Source organism: Planococcus citri, chromosome 4 (assembly GCF_950023065.1).
Source record: "Planococcus citri chromosome 4, ihPlaCitr1.1, whole genome shotgun sequence".
NCBI classification, from domain to species: Eukaryota; Metazoa; Arthropoda; class Insecta; order Hemiptera; family Pseudococcidae; genus Planococcus; species Planococcus citri.
In genome coordinates this window covers 68,124,673-68,143,366 of record NC_088680.1, presented here as the reverse complement: position 1 = coordinate 68,143,366, position 18,694 = coordinate 68,124,673, and the positions used below count along the sequence as shown (strand labels likewise).

Below are 18,694 nucleotides of genomic sequence, written 5' to 3'. Positions count from 1 at the left end.
TAGACTTTGTAAAAAAAATTTGAGCGAAAACGAATGATATTAAGTGGTAACTTTGATCAATTTATTGGACTGACCTTTTTTGAAACACCTACTCTTTCCACCCCTTTTTTTAGACACCCCTCTTGAGGGATGGGTATCGAGCGTAGTATCAAATTGTAGAGAATTTGAAGAGGAACATTTTTTGTCATGGTTCTTTTTATCGTAAACCTAATATTTTCGGTGTAAAACGCAAAAAACATGAATCGCAGCCGGTTTTAGCTCCCTAAAAAAATTACCTCCAGGTGTAGGAGGGTCGATGTTTTTTTTTGGTAGTTCGGGGGGTTTATCTGAACACATACCCGAAGAAAAAATTAATGTGCCAATTTTTTCCTTTTTAAAACCGCTATTTGCCTGCTCTATAAGATAGTGAAAGCATTTTACGTATGTTTCACATACTGCATACTGCGCATGGCAGGTTGGTGGCGTCACGCGGCAGGGCAACCAATGGGGTGCAACGTTGCACAATGTGAACAGATTTGATGCGTGCGCAGTACAAACTTACGTAAAATGCGTTGTATCTTAAGAGAATAATCTATATTTCCATACTTCTTTAAGAAAAATGTGCTTTCTCATTTCTCATTCTGCATCCTCGTGTTTTATAATTCATTTTCATCCTCATTTAGTGAAGGTATAATATTATTATTCGTGTGTTTCGATTTCGAATGAAGAATCTTGGTTAAAAGCGATTACAACCGGAGTTTCCATTCTAAATCTACATTCGAGTGAAATCATTCATTGCGGTGATTCCTCTGATTAGTTCTCTTCGCAAAGTAATGAAAGCATATCTTATTTACTAATCATTCACATAATTTAATATAATGTTCCATTTTCATGTGTCATCTTATTTATAGGTAGAGGTACTTGTTCATTTACGTACAGCGGTATATCGCAGCTTGTCAACACAACTCGTACAACCGGTCACTTTGAGTATGGACAGCAGTAACGATACCTCTGATCAAGTCGCATCGAAACCCACCCCTGAAGAAGTCGATACTCCCAAAGAAGATAATACGATCAGCGACCCTCTCAGTATTGGAAACAGTAAAGACGATCCTGCCCAATCCACACCGAAACCCTGCTCTGAAACCGAAGTTAATACTGAAAGTAATGCTGTCGGTGCTGTCGATGATGCCACGTGTAAACGTTCTCGTGATGATGAACAGTGCTCGCCAGCTTCAAAGAGGAGTAAAAATTCATCGGATGAAGGTAAGATTACGATTATGTTTTGATGAGAGTATTACCTATTTATGTAGATCTAAGTAGGGTAAAAATTGAAAAGTGATTAAGATTAAAGATGTAGGTAGTTTGGTATGGGGTACGAGAGATCCTCGAGTATGTAGAATTGAAGAGAAATCTGTTCGAATAGGGATGGATGTGGATGGAATGTGGATTTCGAAAGCAAAGCTGTATATAATTTGTTCTAAAGAAGCAGTAGAGTAGCCGATTGACTGGTGAAGGACCAATAGAAAATGGGCTTACCTTCGTGATAAAATGGGCTCATTCTAATTAAGAGATCCATTAAGCGCAAATTCTGCGCAATGATTAAAGCAGCTCATCGAAAAAAAGCTCTAAATCGAGTTTCATATGTTGGTTCCAAATGTTCAGAGAAATCAACGAAAGCAATTATCGGTGCATTCTTTCTGTTTAAAACGTGGGATAAAATGACAAAGTATTTCTTGATGTTCTGATAATTTTTCTTGCTTGAAGTGTACTTCAAAGAACCCTTTTCCATCGTGAAAGCAATTTCGTAACTCGCTCTTCACCAATTCTAGCTACATATTACCTACCTACTAGTCCGGCAAATGACAATAGGAGTAATTGCACCCCCCCCCCCGCCGATCCTCCGGGACAACTTTTTTCTAAAGGGGCCGGGACATCCTAACGAACATTTTAAAGCAAACTTGCCCAGAAAAAAGTTGGCCTTACTTACAAAATGGCGGCCATTTTGATTGACAGATCGACAGGTCAGCCGAAATCGCAGATTTTGCGTTTCAACGTAAGACTTGCACGAAATTTTTCAAACTTTACAAAGGTAGATCGAAAGATCATGCAAAAATTTATCACCTGTCAAAATTTCAAGTGCTAAAGTGCGTTTTTCGATTTTTGGTGAATTTTTGAAAATCAAATTTAGGCCAAAAATGAGGGAAAAAATCAAAATTTTACCAAATTGACCAAGAAAGCTGAAATTTGGGATATGCTCTATTTCCGACATGCCAAATCGATTGGAAACGGTTTCAACCCGTTTTGAGCAGTTCTGGAGCCTCCAGCAGATTTTTGAAACTCGAAATTCCCACAAAACTCCATCAAATTAGAGTTGTAAAGCTTAAATTTATTCTAAAAACTAATTTCAATACGCTACGAAGTACTGCAGGTGAATTTCAAGTCGTTTTGGAGCCTCCAGCGACGATTTGAAAATTCCTGAAGCCTTCAGCAGATTTTTGAAACTTTAAATGTTCACAAAATTTCATCAAATAGAGATGGAAAGCTGAAATTTACTCTACACTTCAATTTTAACGCCCTTTGAAGACGACTTCAGGTGGGTTAAAGTCATTTCAGAGCCTCCAGCGACTTTTTTGAAAATTACTGGAGCCTCCAGTAGATTTTTGAAACTTGAAATTTTCCCAACATTGATTTATCAAATAGAGTTGGCAAGCTGAAATTTACTTCGCCGACTACATATTGGTTTCAAATGCTTTTGAAGCTTCCAGCTACTTTTAAGAAATTCCAATTTTCCAAAAAAAAACGAAATACAACCTTTCAAAAAGTCGCTGGAGACTCAAAAACGACTTGAAATACACCACCAGTCAACTTCGTAACGTATTGAAATTAGTTTGCAGGATGAATTTCGATTCTCCATCTCAGTTTGATGAAATTTTCGGAAATTTCAAGTTTCAAAAATCTACTGGAGGCTCCAGTAATTTCCAAAAAATCGCTGGAGGCCCTAAAATGACTTAACCCACCTGAAGTTGCCTTCAGAAGGTGTGAAAATTGGAGTGTAGAGTAAATTTCAGTTTTCCATCTACATTTGACGAAATTTTGTGAAAATTTAAAGTTTCAAAAATCTGCTGGAGTCTCCAGTAATGTTTAAAAAAGTCGCTGGAGGCTCCAAAACGACTTGAAATTCACCTGCAGTACTTCGTAGCGTATTGAAATTAGTTTTTAGAATAAATTTTACCTTTACAACTCCAATTTGATGGAATTTTGTGGGAATTTCGAGTTTCAAAAATCTGCTGGAGGCTCCAGTACTGCTCAAAACGAGTTGAAACTGTTTCCAACCGATTTGGCATGTCGAAAATAGGGTATGTCCCAAATTTCAGCTTTCTTGGTCAATTCGGTAAAATTTTGATTTTTTCTCTCATTTTTGGCCTAAATTCGATTTTCAAAAATTCCCAAAAATCGAAAAACGCACTTTAGCACTTGAAATTTTGACAGGTGATAAATTTTTGCATGATCTTTCGATCTACTTTTGTAAAGTATTGGACCCATACACGGCCCCCAGCACCTCTCCAAAGGGGGTGAACCCCCCAAAATATTTACATTTGTGTGACACATGAAATAGTATGTTTTCGATATCGCTGAACTCGAATATTGCCTTAGTTTTTCGAATCGACTTCACCCATTGGCCCCAGAACCTCCCCCCCAGTAGGTAATGTTGGGGGCCGTGGATGGAGTCCAATCACAAATCTGACGTCATATTCGAGTTCAACGCCATCAAAAACATACTATTCCATGTGTTATACGAACAAAACGCTTTTTTGAACTTTTACCCCCTTTGGGGAGGTGCTGGTGGCCGTGGATGGGGTCATATCAAAAATCTGACGTCATATTCGTGTTCAGCGTCACCAAAAACATAGAATTCGATATATCACATGCCCCAGATTTTCTTTCGAAAGTTTCGCCCAAAATTGGGGGTGGGGGTGCTCCCCCTCCATTGAGAGATCCCATTTCGAAACTTGAATATTTCAAAAAGGCATCAAAAGGTACATCTATGGAAATTTTTTCAAAATTTTAAAATGGTAGCTCCCACATACAGCGCCATTTTGAAATTTGAACTTTCAATTTGAAAGTTCGACTTTCAATTTTTGAAAATTTCAAAATGCTTAAAAACTTCTAAAGGCAATGCCCTTTCGAACTGTGAAATCAGTTTTGATCTAAGTATTAAAAGTTTTGGAGGAATGGGCTGCTGAAGTTGACTACCTCGAGACAATATGAAAATACTGGAAGCCCCCCCCCCCCCCGAGAGGGCTGGGACCAAACTAATTGCGTGGTTCTTACTTACTGGATGGGTATATATTGTAAAAAAAATTTGAGCGAAATCGAATGACATGACTTTCAAAATCGCCTTTTTTTGGTTGAGTTGACATGGAATGACCCAAAAAGCATTAAAATTACCAAGTAGCGATAAAATTTCAGTAATTGCTAAAAACCTATAGAAACGTGTTGCAAACATACCTAGTAAAATGCTGTAGAAACACTCAAAAAAAGTAATAAAACCACTAAAAACTACCGAAAAGAAAATCAATTAGTTTTTCGAAAAATGCACGAAAAACTAACAGGGTATCATCAATATATATATCGCCGAATGTTACTTACTTACTGATAGAAATTATTTCAGAAACCATGATAGCTAGAAAGCTGAAATTTGGGGTGTGGAAAGGTGTGGATAACAGGTCATCAGGAAAAATCTAAAAACTTTGAAAAGTTAATTAGGAAAGCTTCTAGAGCGAATTGAAAATTGAGAACTTATACAGCCGAATTCAGTGAAGCGACGTTTTGGAACGTTTAGGGATGTTTAACACGTCATCATGCACTAAAACCGGTTTGGTTGGCGAGTATTTTGTGGCGCTTTCGCGAAATACCTGACAGTGGTATCTCACAACAATACAGAAACTCGCCTCTTCCTCTTCACCCTACATTTAATGATTCAAAGCATTTCACAATACAATGTATATTTTTTTGCCTTTTCCAAACACACTAGACACATGCATCGAATAATATGAATAAGGCAATAAACAACAGCCAAAGCCTTATTGTACACCATTTCCACGAAAACCAAATCACATAGGCTTACATACGTACATACATACATACATACATACATACATTATGCACCAGTAAATCTGAATTTGCACTTCGAAGGAAGGAAGGAAGGAAGGAAGGAAGGAAGGAAGGGAGGGAGGGAGGGGGTGAGTTGGGAAACACAGAAAGGATAGATAGAGATATTAGATACATCAGATTTTAGAATATTTTGTCTGCATTAATTTTAAGAACTTGAAAAAACAATGTTTGAAATTTTATTCATGTTGAAATAGATTTTTACTTATCACTCAAGAAAAAAATCATTAAAGGGTACCCCTGTTGTGATAAGTGAATAATTCGGTGATGAGATATCGTGGGAAATTGTAAAATAGGAAAAAACATGAGAAATTGATTCTCAAAATGAGAAAAAAATGTAGGAAATTTTGAGATTTCGACCAAAAAAGTGAGAAAGTGAAGAGATTTTGAGATTTGAGTGGCTTTACTCTTAAAAAAATTATAATAATATCGGACCATTTTTTATACCAAAGTTTTAAAATTAGCAGTTGTGATTTTTATTTTTTACTCACTTTTTTCTTTTGTTGTTTTTTTATAAGTAGGTACTTTTTTCGTAATTTTAATTTCAAAAAAATGGGAAAACCAAGGGAAATAATATCATGAATTTTTGTCGGAAAAAGTGAGGAATTTCCCGCTTCTAAAATCGAAGATAAGGGGGAAAATACAATTTTGATATCCCATCACTGAGTGAATAGGTTTTTTAAAGCCCAAATTTTGAAAATATTCATATGTTCAAGAATATGTTATCAAATTAATAAATCGCAGAGTATCTTTTGGGGAACCAAAAAAAAAAAAAAAAATAGAATTTTAAACTTCTGTGGTGTATAGAAATACGGAAGGTGAATCCATAGATTTTTTTACAAATTTCATGGACTGTATGCCAGGCAAAAAGCTGAAAAGAAAATAATTTCAAACTGCTATTACTTTAAACCTAAAAGTGGTGCAAACCAAGGTACATATTAGGTATTTTTTTCAAATTTTTTGAAGTGGTGGACCTCGGTCAAAAATCCAAAAAACTTATTTCTTGAGGGTTCTTTCATTTGTTTTCGAGTTTCTTAGTTACATTTTTTATTTTTAAATATCACTTCTAACAATGACTGTATGGAAACAAGAGTAAGAGGCTTGAGCAATGTGAAGATCAGGCGAGCAGCCCGAGCGAAGCGAGGGCGCGAGCTGTCGAGTGAAAGGAAGAGGCAAAGCCTGAGCGAAGCGAGGGCCATGCGAGCAGCCCGAGCGAAGCGAGGGCGCGAGCCGGGGTTGGAGCCGCGAAGCGGCTCAGGGGGCGTAGCCCCCTAGTTACAATAATAACGCGTTAAAATGACACAATAACACTTTTTAAAAAGTATCAATCGAAATCACGAGAAATGACTGAAACCTGCGGTAATTGTAATGAAAGTTGCCTGAAATGTGTGAAAAAGTGTTGAAAAAAGTAAAAACATTTTAAAAAAAGTATCAACGTTGCTGAAAATTATCAAAACAGTGGTAAAAAAAAAGTAACTCAAAATCGCCAAAAATGATGAAATTATAGTAAAAATGTTTTAAAATTAACGAAAAAAAAATTGTAAAAATGATGTTAAAACTGTTGAAAATTAATTTATTTAACTCGCTATGATGTAAAACACCCAAGATATAAGACGATGTGATTGGATAGAACCGATATTTTCTAAACCGTACAACGGTAGATCGAAAGATCAGACAAAAATTTATTACTTGTCAAAATTTCAAGTGCTAATGTGCCTTTTTCGATTTTTGGTGAATTTTTGATGATCAAATTCAGGCAAAAAATGAGAGAAAAAATCAAAATTTCACCAAATTGTCCAAGTAAGCTGAAATTTGGAATATACCCTATTTTCGACACGCCAAATCGATTGGAAACTGTTTCAACCAGTTTTGAGCAGTTCTGGAGCTTCCAGCAGATTTTTGAAACTTCGAAATTTCCCAAAATTTTATCAAATGGAGATGGAAAACCGAAATTCATTCTGCGAACTGATATCAATACGCTACGAAGTCGACTGCAGGTGGATTTCAAGTCGTTTTGGAGCCTCCAGCGACTTTTTGAAAAATTACTGGAGCCTCCAGTAGATTTTTGAAACTTGAAATTCCCACAACATTTTACCAAATGGAGTTAGCAAGCTGAACTTTACTTCGCAAACTAATTTCAACGCGATATGAAGTCGACTACATGGTGGTTTCAAATGGTTTTGAAGCTTCCAGCTACTTTTTGGAAATTTCAATTTTCCAAAAAATACCATACAACCTTTCAATAAGTCGCTGGAGGCAGCAGTCGACTTTGTAGCGTATTGAAATTAGTTTGCAGAATGAATTTTGACTTTCCATCTCCATGCTTTCAAAAACTCACTGGAGGCTCCAGTAATTTTCAAAAAGTCGCTGGAGGCTCCGAAACGACTTGAAATTCACCTGCAGTCGACTTCGTAGCGTATTGAAATTAGTTTGCAGAATGAATTTCGACTTTCCAACTCCATTCTTGATAATGTTTTGTGGGAATTTCGGGTTTCAAAAATCAGCTGGAGGCTCCAGAACTGTCTAAAACGGGTTGAAACAGTTTCCAATCGATTTGACGTGTCGAAAATTGTGTATATCCCAAATTTCAGCTTTCTTGGTCAATATGGTAAAATTTTGATTTTTTCCCCTCATTTTCGGCTTAAATTTAAAATTCACCAAAAATTGAAAAAGGCACTTTCGCACTTGAAATTTTGACAGGTGATAAATTTTTGCCTGATCTTTCGATCTACCTTTGTACGGTCGCTCGAAAATTTTTTATAACGGCATCTTTTGTGTTTGGAATCGAGCACTCTTGTGTAGAATCTTACAATGTTGGCTGCATTTGAAAATCCCCCCCCCCTGTTGCCTCCTTTTTTGGGTTGAGATCAGAGATGCTACATTTTTATTCAAAGTGTATCATTCCCTGAATTGTGTCTCGTTTTCCCTCCCTTCTGAGCTATTTTAATGATGTATATTGTAATCATTAATCAATTGTATTGGTTTAATTCTTTTCTAACTAATGTTGATGTTTTGTTTTTGTTTCAGTGCCTTCATTCGAAAATCATTCAAATCGATTAAAATTTGCCTTCGACGAGTACAATGATCCGATAGATATTTTGGCTCAGAACGCTTGTACACGAAGCGAACCGTTAAAAGGACGCATATCGAATAGCAGAGTTCCAGACCTGATCGAAGAATATGATGATTTGATACTAGAAGACAAAGAGCGTGAAAAGGAAGGAGTAGCTAGAAAAGAGGATTGTTATTTTCGAAACACTCAACCCCTGGAATATGTGAATGAATACGATTTTTTAATATTCGAAGACGAAGAGCGTAAAAAGGATGAGCTAGCTAGAAGAAGAGAATTAGGTGAGGAGCAATTGATGAGGAGACTCGCGCTAGAGTATGCGGAGATTATGGCGAGTGGAGGAAGTACTGAAGAGTTTCTGAAAAGAGTAGGTATTCGCTAGGTTAGTAGATGAATGATGACTTTCGCATTCTAGAGTAAGATATATTTTGTTTGTTGTTTCAATGTATGGCTTTGTTAATTTGATCGAATATTTATATTGTTTATATTTTCAAGTGCGTTGTAAATTATTTTCTTTTGAAAAATTCATGTTCGTTCAGCGAAGATGGCTTTGTTAGTTTATGGAAACTTTGATTTTGAAAAATAGTCAAATATTCTATTCATACATGACAAGTCTGTTGTATATTATTCTTTCTAAAAAATTACACTGAACTGAACTGTTTATATATTCATATTGTATTAATTATTTAATCATGTAGTAGTTAGATTTTATTTTTTTAATATTAAAAGGAACGAGCGAATCAAAATGCTTGAATTGCTGGCAACACTGCTTCGCCTCAGTGAAAAAAGTTCGAGACATTTTTCGCTCTACTTCGCGCAACATTGTCACTTATCAAGTCGAGTTGATTTTTTCGCCAAGAATGTAGTTAAAAATTGTGTTTTTTCACCTAATTATGACTATTTAAATAGCAAAAGTATGGTTGAACTTTTTTCTCCATTCCAAGAACCTCTTCGTTTGTGTAATTTCCGTATCACCGTGACTAACCATCATTGACCGTGATTAGCTCACTTCACGCCTTGGTAGTTGGTTTGCTGAATTACTACGTCTTTAGTATTGAGTAAGTTGTTTCAGCGATTTCCTAAGCACATCAATGGTTAACTCATTATCGTATAATGATGTCGAACATTCTACAGCTTACTTTAAAAGCTTCATTAATGACTAAAGATGATCAGAAAGACGATGATTTCCTGCCAGACAAAGACGCAGCCAAAGAGTTCTACGCTAAATATGAACCTAAAGAGGTTTTGGGCAGGTAAAAAATGTTCAACATTTAATCGTAGGTAAATCATAAAGTTTCCTCATAGTCGAGTGAAAATGAACAAAGTGTGTGATGTTTAATTTACAGAGGGATTAGTTCAACTGTACGGAGATGTATCGAGAAAGAGACCGGTGTCGAGTATGCTGCTAAGATAATCGATGTGAGCTCCAGTCCTGAGATTCGAGATTGTACGTTGGAGGAGGTTCGAATACTACGAGTCGTTTTGGGGTATCCTTATATAAGTAAGATTGATTCTAAAATATGTCGAATCGAGAAAACATTTTGCAATGATTGATGTAATTATTTTTCTTCGTAGTCCAACTGTACGATGTTTTCGAATCAGAAACGTTCATCTTCTTGGTTTTCGAGTTGTGCAGAAATGGCGAACTGTTCGACTATCTTACTTCGGTGGTCACGTTGAGTGAAAAGAAAACGAGGTATTGATGGTGTTGTTAAAGGAAAATTTTCATTCTGAATGTTGCTAAGTTTAGTATTATCGGTTACAGATTCATAATGCGACAGATATTAGAAGCTTTGTCTCATATCCACGCTCACAATATCGTTCATCGTGATTTGAAACCGGAAAATATCTTGCTCGACGATGCTATGAATATAAAGATCACCGATTTCGGTTTTGCCAGAGTATTACAAGATGGTGAAATGCTCACAGGTTCGTGAATTCGTGAATTTGTTTTTCATTCGATAATTACGAGTGTTTACATGAATTTAATGACGTCAAATGTGTTTCTAATTCGTAGAATTATGTGGCACGCCAAATTACTTAGCCCCTGAAGTATTGAGAGCTGGTATGTACGAAGATGCCGAAGGGTATTCTAATCCTGTGGACATGTAAGCGTATTTTATTCGTTAGCTAATCGAAAGTTGGTGTTTTTTGTGACATCATTTTGTTCGTTTTGTAGGTGGGCCTGCGGTGTGATCATGTATACGCTGTAAGTGAAAAAAATTACCATGTAGTTATCACTTTGTGTAATGGATACGAAGTAATATTTCCAATTTTCAGTTTAGTCGGATGTCCTCCGTTTTGGCACCGGAAACAGATGATAATGCTGAGAAATATCATGGAGGGTAATTATTCGTTCGATTCGCCGAAATGGGCTGATATTTCAGGCAAGTAATGTGGTAATATTACACATAACAAGAGTGTTTTATCGAAGAATCGTTGATTATAGATAATTTCGTATTTTAATCGATATTGAGTAACGTGAAACTTCATTTTACAGATTCGCCGAAGGATTTGATTAAAAAACTGCTCGTTAACGAGCCTAAAGATCGTTTAACGGTCGTCGAAGCTTTAGATCATCCATTTTTCCATGTTATGGTCAGTTTACTTCGCGTTATCTCGAGGTAATAATCGAGTATTTATTTTTTTAATTCGATGACGAAATTTTTGCAGATGTGGGATCAAGAGATAACGCCGTTGAAAAAAAGTCTGAGCGTGAAATCTCGAAAATTCAGCGTAATCGCTGAATTGGCTCATGTAAGTTATCGATTGAAAATTGTGAAATTCGATATAAATAACTTGTTTTACTAAATGTGTACGTAGGATGACGTTTTAGAGATCGAAATCGGATACGTTTATGTTAGAATCGGATTAATATTGACAGTCGTTCATTGGTTTGAATATTTTCATGTTTGTGTTTTTAAAAATCAAATCAAAGCGAGAAGTCATCAGCCTAGTTATTTGATTTATCGTTTTTAGATTACATTAGCAAAAAAATTCATTATTTTTTTATTTTTTTCATCGATTTATTTTAGTGTGATTAAATTGCATTGTGTAAGCCTAATGAATACCTTTTCTACGATCTCTAATATCATTGTTTGTTTGAATATTTTTGTTATAGGCTTTGAGAATTCGTCCATTTAATGCAAGAAAAAAATTCAAATACGCAATATTGTGCGTTCGAGCTGTGATTAGATTAAGTCGTTTGAGATACGGACCCGAAACAATTACCGTGGAATTGAGCAAAACCGACCCTTACCGGCATAAAGCTCTACGACAGGTGAATATCCATAATTTAAATGTTGAAAGGGCATAAAGAGAGGAAGAATGATGAAATTATATTGCTTTTTGGAGGCAACGAGACGAAAAGTTCTATCGAGATACTTTGATCGTCAGAGTTTTAGACCTGCACTTTGAGGGGTTCTTGAGTAAGGCTATTTTTCCTCGAAAATAATCACGAATTTTTCATTGAAAATCTACTCGATCGATTACGCTCCAAACGTGTCTCTGGAGGGGAAATTTCGGCTCTCAGAGAGGCCATTTTTGAAAAAAAATTGTGTTTTTTTTTTTACTTTAGCCCCCATTTGACTTGTTTTGAAAAAAATACCCAGTTCCGAAAGACGTTATTTGAGCTTTTGGGTTGACCAAGGTCATTGCCATCAAAATCTGAGACTACTTTTGGGCTCTACTGACTACTAAGCGATTGAAGTTTTGCAATTCGCCCATTTTTTGGCAAATTCGTGTTTTGAAAATTCATTTTTCTCAAATATTTCGCAATAATAGAGCCAAAATACAGAAATGTATTATTTATGAAACTAGAGAAATATATTGAAACGCAGTGGTGCCAATTTCTTCGTCATTATTGCGAATTTGAAAAAAAAATCGAAAAAAAAATGATGAAAAAATAATGAAATCTGTGCAAAAATTACCTAAAATGGTCTAAAAAAATTTCAAAATATTATTCTAACTTGATAAAACTCACAAAAAATGAAAAATAGTTGAAATTAATTTTTTTTAATTACAAAAAGCGATCAAAAATTGCATAAAAATTGTTCAAAATTGTAGAAAATTACAAAAAATTTATCAAAGATTGTTGAAATAATACAAAATGTTTCTGAGGTGTCTGAAAAACCTGTGAAATTGCAATATATGTATATCATTTAAAAATATCAAAAACTACATAAAACACGAAATAAAATCATTAAAAAATTACAAAACGACGTTAAATTTGCAATAATTACAAGAAAAAATGATAAAAACCACGAAATTGTAACATAAGCTATGAAAAAAAAAAACATTTAAAATTTATCAAAACTGCATAAAAATTGCTAAAAATTTCAAAAAGTAGTTGAAATTTCTCTTGTTTATCATTTTGCATTATTTATGCTGAAATGTTAAAATAAAAAAATTTCTGAAACTGAGGAAATATTTTGTTCATACTAGAACTCAGTGGTGCCAATTTTTTGGTGAATATTACTAATTTTAAAAAAATTGAGAAGAATACTCCAAAAACTTATCAACATTTTTTTTTTTTTTTTTTGAAATTTGCAATGATGACCAAAAATTATATAGATCGAAGGAGCATTCCCTAAAACCCCCATAATCAACATTTCAAGCCCTTAAGTTCATTTTTGGATTTTTGGTGAATTTTTGAAAATTTAAAAAATTCTCAAAAGCCGTTCTAAAAGTAATTTTTGAATTTTTTTTATAAAATATAAATTTTTTTCAGCAAATAGCAAATTAAAAACCGCGCCTTTTGCCAAAGTGACAACAAAATCTCGTTTCTTGCTAAAAAAATAGGTGAAAATCAATTTTTTCCCCAAAATTTGTGGCCCTGTTTTACATGTAATTTCCAAAAATTAATGCTCCTTATTAAAATTAATCAATGTGTTGCTTTTTGATGAAAATTGTTGAAAATTTCAACTTTTTCAAAAGTTGACAAAAACTCTTGCTTTTTAGCAGAATTTTAAAAAAGTTTCACTTTTTTTCCAAAAATTTCTGGAAGAAAAACTGTCATTTGCTAAAATTATTATCAAAAGTTTCGTATTCTGTATAGAAAACTGAAAAGTCTCACCTTTGCGTAAATGTCCAAAAAAAAGACTTGTTTTTTGTCAAAAGTTGGTAAAAATTGTGTATTTTTTTGCAAAAATTTCAAAATCCAATTGTTTCCGGTAATTGTTTGAAAGTGTCACTTTTTTGCCAGAAATTGCCGAGCCCTTCCTTTTGCTGAAATTAACAAAATCTCGTTTTTTCCAAAAATATAAATGGCTCTTTTTCTGGAAATTACTGAATTTAAATTTTGTTGCCAAAAATCTGTCAAAAAGTCTGACTTTTTGATTATTAAAGTTGTTTTAAAAAAAAATCACATTGGTCCACTTTGTTCAGTAAAAATTTAAAAACTGCCCCTGAAGCATTTTTTTTGTTGAATTTTTCAAGTTTTTAAAAATTGTGTTCCTAAAATTCAAATTTTCGCGAATTTTAGCAAATTTTTCGTTTTTTGATCATTTTTATTCAAATTTCCATAACATTTCATTAATTTTTCGGTAATTTTTAGTATGTATGTAGTACCTAGTTTTTTTTTTTTTTTGTCAATTTTACTATTTAATTAATTGGTTTATTGCCCCTCTGGAAATTTTCAATAATCATGTGGTAGTTTGAGCTGTTTTTTTTTTTTTTTTTTTTTTTTTTTAAATTAATTTTGGAAACTTTTGTTCATTTTTTGTGTAACTTTTGCAATGTTTGACAATTTTTATCGTGTTTTTGGGATTTTTTCGAAAAATTCTCGTGTTGATTTGGGTAATATTTTAGCTAATTTTGGGTAAAATTTTTTCATTTTGGTAATTTTTTGTTTTTGTTACTTTTTAACACTTTTTCAATAATTTTACGTATGGAGGCTAATTTTTTTCCAAGTTTTAGGTCATTCTGCAATCTGCACCCCATTTTAGTGTTTTTTTAAAAATAATTTTTACATCTTTCTTGCATATTTTTTGTGTTTTTCATTCATTGTGAATCATCTTTGCCAGAATTTCTTGACATTTCATCAATTTTTTCAGAATTTTATTTGATAATTTGATCAATTTTTTGGAATCCATGTTTCGTGAAAATCGGTCGATTAGATTCTAAATACATAAATGAAACATTCATTAATATTTTAAGGAAAAGTGCTCTTACTCAAGAATCACTCTACACATACGTATATGAAGATAAATGAAACTTTGTCGATCAAATTATTTCTATTGCATTATTATTCCACCATTAAAAAAAAAAAAAAAACTACGAATATTAATTTAAAATATTTCTGATTACAGGTTATAGACGCGTGCGCATTTCACGTATACGGTCACTGGGTTAAAAAAGGAGAAGGGCAGAATCGAGCCGCATTATTTGAGAATGTGCCAAAAGTGGAACTTCGCCATTTATACATGAGTAATATTTCACCCGTATCGTAGCCTTAATATACCCAATTCCCTAGTCCTGCGTTAACTACATACCATAATCCATCGCTGCTGCCACACGAGATGTGTATTTTATTTCTCATCATCGAACGAAATACTCGTCCATGGGGTTCGTGATTGTGAATTGACTACACTACAGAGCAGATATCAAACGTCTCCCTGATTCCATCCACTGGCCAGATTCAGCGATATCAGCACTCGTTACTTTTAGCGTAAAAGCTTACTACCTTAGGATCTAGTACTTGTGTTCAATGTTAAACTAATTGTGTAAATTGTTTTGTTTCTCTCTCTCTCTCTCTTTTTTTTGACTAAATAATATGTATTTTAAGTTGATGGTAGAGAACTTCTGCAGTAAGTAGGGTGGAACTTGGTTCCTGTTTTAGCCATTATTTCTGGTTATCGCTGCTTCTGAAGGAGGATTATTTGATTATTGGCGGTATATAATGTTACGTGATTTGTTTATCTTGTATGGCGATGATGAATTTGGAAGCGGGAGGGGCGTTGATCGGTTTCTTCGAATAATGCTGAAAATTTGATGAAAATTATTAATATTACATAAATTTAAAACTTAAACGATTTGTTCCACGTTTAGGTCTTTTAATTTTTCGTGATTGAAAATAATAATTTATTGTACTAAGATCAATTTTGATTTTTGAATTTTGTGCAATGAGTATACCAAAGGATCATTTTATGTATTGGTTAATCATCATTCACGAAGAAGCAATAATTGATTTGTACGATTAATGTCTCCACCGAATCCTTCGAGGAACGTTGAAAACTTGGCGAATCATATGAATACCTAAAAGATTTACTTTGAAGTTTGTGTTTAGTCTTCCATTTTTCGCGAATAAAAATAATTGTGGATACAATTTTGTGTGATGAATAATCCATCGTTGAATTGATTTGCGGTTGAAATCATTCACGAGTAGGCCTGGCAGATAGAATTAAAACATTACAACTTGTTGTAATCTTAAATGTGTACCTGCTTGTAGAACTGTTTAGATTGTTTTTTATAATAAAATAATTTCATAGTTATCTACCATTAAAATGATTTCGTAACATTTATGCTCATTTTCAAACAAGAAAGTACATAATTATGACTTCTGATATTACTTATTATTTTCATATTTAATGATATGTTGGCTGAGATTGCTGTCAAGTTGGCTATTTCAATCAATAAAACCCCGGGAAAATGTCATAAGAAGGCTCATTTTGTTTAGTTAGGTAATAGTTGGGCATGGCATATGATGGCAATAGAAATAATTACCCCCCTCAACCGTTGATTTTCTGAAACAACTTCTTTCTTATAGGGAATACTTGGCATGTAGCAATAGGAATAATTACCTTCCCCCTCCCCCGCTGATTTTCTGAGACAACTTCTGTCTTATAGGGGATACTCTGAGGGACATTTGAAAGCAAATTTTAATTTTAAAAAATGTTGGCCTTGGTAACAAGATGGTGGTATTGGTGGTGATTTTGATTGACAGGTCAGCCAACATCCAGATTTTGCATTCCAATTTCCAATCCAACTTCCAACATAGGATAGGACGATGACGATAGGAGGATAGGACTCCCATGAAATTTTTTTTTTGAACTGGACGTAGACACAGCTCGATAGAATTAGAATATTATGCGAAAATTCAAAATTCATTCCGATTTCCGAAAATTACCCGCCTACCCGGTTCCAGTGTTGGGGAGCGAAATTGTTTTTGTTCCGGTTTAGGCTCCGGCTCCAGCTTCTGAAATTAATTCGTTCCTCGCTCCGGTTCTGCTCCACTTACAAAAAAAATAACTGTTCAGATTCTGCTCCACTCCTGGAATGCTAAAACATTTTGTTCCGCTCCGAGGTATCGCTCCGACTGTGTTTTTTGTATTTTGACAGTAATAGTGCGGAGTAGAGCGAAATCCGCCGTTGAAACCAAAATGAAAATAACGACACATTTTTGTCAAAATAATGAAATAGACTTCCAAAACACCAAAAAATACAGGAAAATTCAGAAAATTGCATGTGGAGCCAAGCAGAACACATTATTACTGAGCAAAAACATTTTGCTCCGGACTTTTTATGGTTTTGTTCCGGTTTTTAGCGGTTTCGTTCAGGGGTGCTAACTAGAGCTGTGCGCCGCCGAATAAACGCCGCCGCTGAGTGAACTTTTTGGCGTTACCTACTTTGGTCCACAGTGATAACGAGTTTGTAATAGCTTGCAACACCGCAACGTTGTGTCGCTTCTCAACTACCAACACACATCGTCTTGAAAATTCCCCTTTTTTTCTCTCCGTTTTCTCTTCGTTGTGGAACGCCTGCAGTGCGGCCACATGTCAGTATAATTTCTCTCTCTTTATTCAAAATGATGCTTCTTGATCTTGTTTAAGGGTAGTACGTATTTTTTTTTACATTCAATTGTTTGCACTCTCTATGTAATACCCATTCACCTTGGTTTCTTATTCTTAGAAGATATCACTCACAAAATAGCCCTATTGTATTGTGATAGTCACTAGTCGAGATCGGAATGCCAGGGTACCTGTTTCAGGGTTGATATTTATGTGTACGTACTCGCGAGTCGCGAGTATGAATCCTCATAATTCTATTACTTAGGTAAATGGGTACAATTATTTTGAAAAGGTTGAACACTTCTGAGATGGTACAGGTACATTCCATAAGAAGAGGTTCGACATTGTCAGAAAAGTGATAACTTTGATTCAAGTTTTGCATATGATTTTTCATTTTCTCTTCCTTTTACCAACAATACCAACATAAAACTCGAAATCGTATTTTAACTACATAATATTTCAGGGGAAAATGCATCCTATTAATCAACGCTACTATAGGTACTTCATATTTTATCGAATTCATACTCCATTTCAAAATGATTTCATAAACAATAAAAAAAATACATAAGTAGGTAGTAGGTACCTAGCTACCTACAATTTTTCACATTTTTATTCCTTCCGGCATAAATATTAATTATATTTTACTAGAAAACTGAGTCAAGCATCCTATACCAAAAAAAATGAACAAAACCAAAATTGGAGAGCATTACATTTTCTATCCATAACAATTTGCAGTATTTTTTTAGTAGGATGCGTACCTGCCTTGAAGAAATACATGATACGTATTCATCAAGACAGTAAAAAAAATCATTTTTTCATTTTTCTATAAATAAATCTCATCTTAGATATTGTGCCTACACGAAAATTGAAAAATTCGTTTGATGAATGATTTGAAAACTCACTAAAAAGCTGAAAAATTCTCCATCATTTGCGATTTTTTTTTATTGGAAAGACAAAAAAAAGTCTAAAATTGCTTGAAAGTTGTTTCATGAAAATAATACCTACAAAATTATTAAACTGGAGAACTTATGGTGACCGGCTTGAAATTATTTGGAAGTAATTCAGAATTTGAATTCTGACTTTGTATGGGAAGGGGAAGAGAGGAGATGTGGGGGTCCTCAAAACGGATAAAATTGAAAAACGCAGGTTGAACTTAACGAAAACATAAATATTATTTATCATATTGATATAAGTATAAGTAGGTACTTTATACTTACATCGTAAGATTCACTTGATTGGTTTCATTGCGCATTTTATTTCCATTAAGTTTTTGAATGAAATTTTATTTTCAAAAATTCTCTAAAAATGCGATTAGTTATATGCAGGGCTTCAAACCCGAACGTTTTCGGGTACGGGTATCGGGTACGGGTACAGATTTATTTCTCAGAGAATCGGGTACGGGTATGAAAATTTTAAATGTTCGGGTACAGGTACGGGTTCGGGTATTTTAGGTGAAATACCCGAACTGTACCCGATCTATCGGGTATTTTCGGGTATTTGGGTTCAAAATAGTCTCTATCGGGTACGGGTACAGGTTCGGGTATTCCTCATTTCATTTTTCGGGTACGGGTACGGGTTCGGGTACAGAAATTGTTGGATTTTCGTTCGGGTATTCGGGTATTCGGGTACGGGTTTGAAGCCCTGATTATATGAGAAAATGGTTTGAAGGGAAGGTCGGTTTTAA

General features: G+C 34.4%; 2 protein-coding genes across 2 annotated transcripts; both read left to right on the top strand.

Moving 5' to 3' along the window:
• Positions 1 to 284: 284 nt before the first annotated feature.
• LOC135844300 (uncharacterized) lies at positions 285 to 8,908 on the top strand. The gene is made up of 3 exons (XM_065362459.1): positions 285 to 809; positions 891 to 1,245; positions 8,182 to 8,908. Exons 2-3 carry the CDS (start codon positions 969 to 971, stop codon positions 8,604 to 8,606), a joined length of 702 nt encoding a protein of 233 aa, XP_065218531.1. The 5' UTR covers positions 285 to 809; positions 891 to 968; the 3' UTR covers positions 8,607 to 8,908.
• A 134-nt stretch (positions 8,909 to 9,042) lies between these two features.
• Positions 9,043 to 15,786, top strand: PhKgamma (phosphorylase kinase gamma). Its single transcript, XM_065362458.1, has 12 exons — positions 9,043 to 9,282; positions 9,359 to 9,477; positions 9,571 to 9,725; positions 9,800 to 9,920; positions 9,990 to 10,153; positions 10,242 to 10,332; positions 10,404 to 10,433; positions 10,505 to 10,611; positions 10,725 to 10,822; positions 10,898 to 10,981; positions 11,346 to 11,504; positions 14,533 to 15,786. The coding sequence occupies exons 2-12, from the start codon at positions 9,380 to 9,382 to the stop codon at positions 14,671 to 14,673; spliced, it is 1,248 nt and encodes a 415-aa protein (XP_065218530.1). The 5' UTR covers positions 9,043 to 9,282; positions 9,359 to 9,379; the 3' UTR covers positions 14,674 to 15,786.
• Positions 15,787 to 18,694: the final 2,908 nt, after the last annotated feature.

What these genes read in the sequence shown, in the direction of transcription:
- LOC135844300 (XM_065362459.1), top strand. Translation starts at nt 969, where the DNA reads ATGGACAGCAGTAACGATACCTCTGATCAAGTCGCATCGAAACCCACC. An exon ending in TAAAAATTCATCGGATGAAG is followed by an intron (nt 1,246 to 8,181) that starts GTAAGATTACGA and finishes TTTTTGTTTCAG; the next exon opens with TGCCTTCATTCGAAAATCAT.
- PhKgamma (XM_065362458.1), top strand. Translation starts at nt 9,380, where the DNA reads ATGACTAAAGATGATCAGAAAGACGATGATTTCCTGCCAGACAAAGAC. An exon ending in CCTAAAGAGGTTTTGGGCAG is followed by an intron (nt 9,478 to 9,570) that starts GTAAAAAATGTT and finishes TTTAATTTACAG; the next exon opens with AGGGATTAGTTCAACTGTAC. An exon ending in ATCCATTTTTCCATGTTATG is followed by an intron (nt 10,823 to 10,897) that starts GTCAGTTTACTT and finishes AAATTTTTGCAG; the next exon opens with ATGTGGGATCAAGAGATAAC.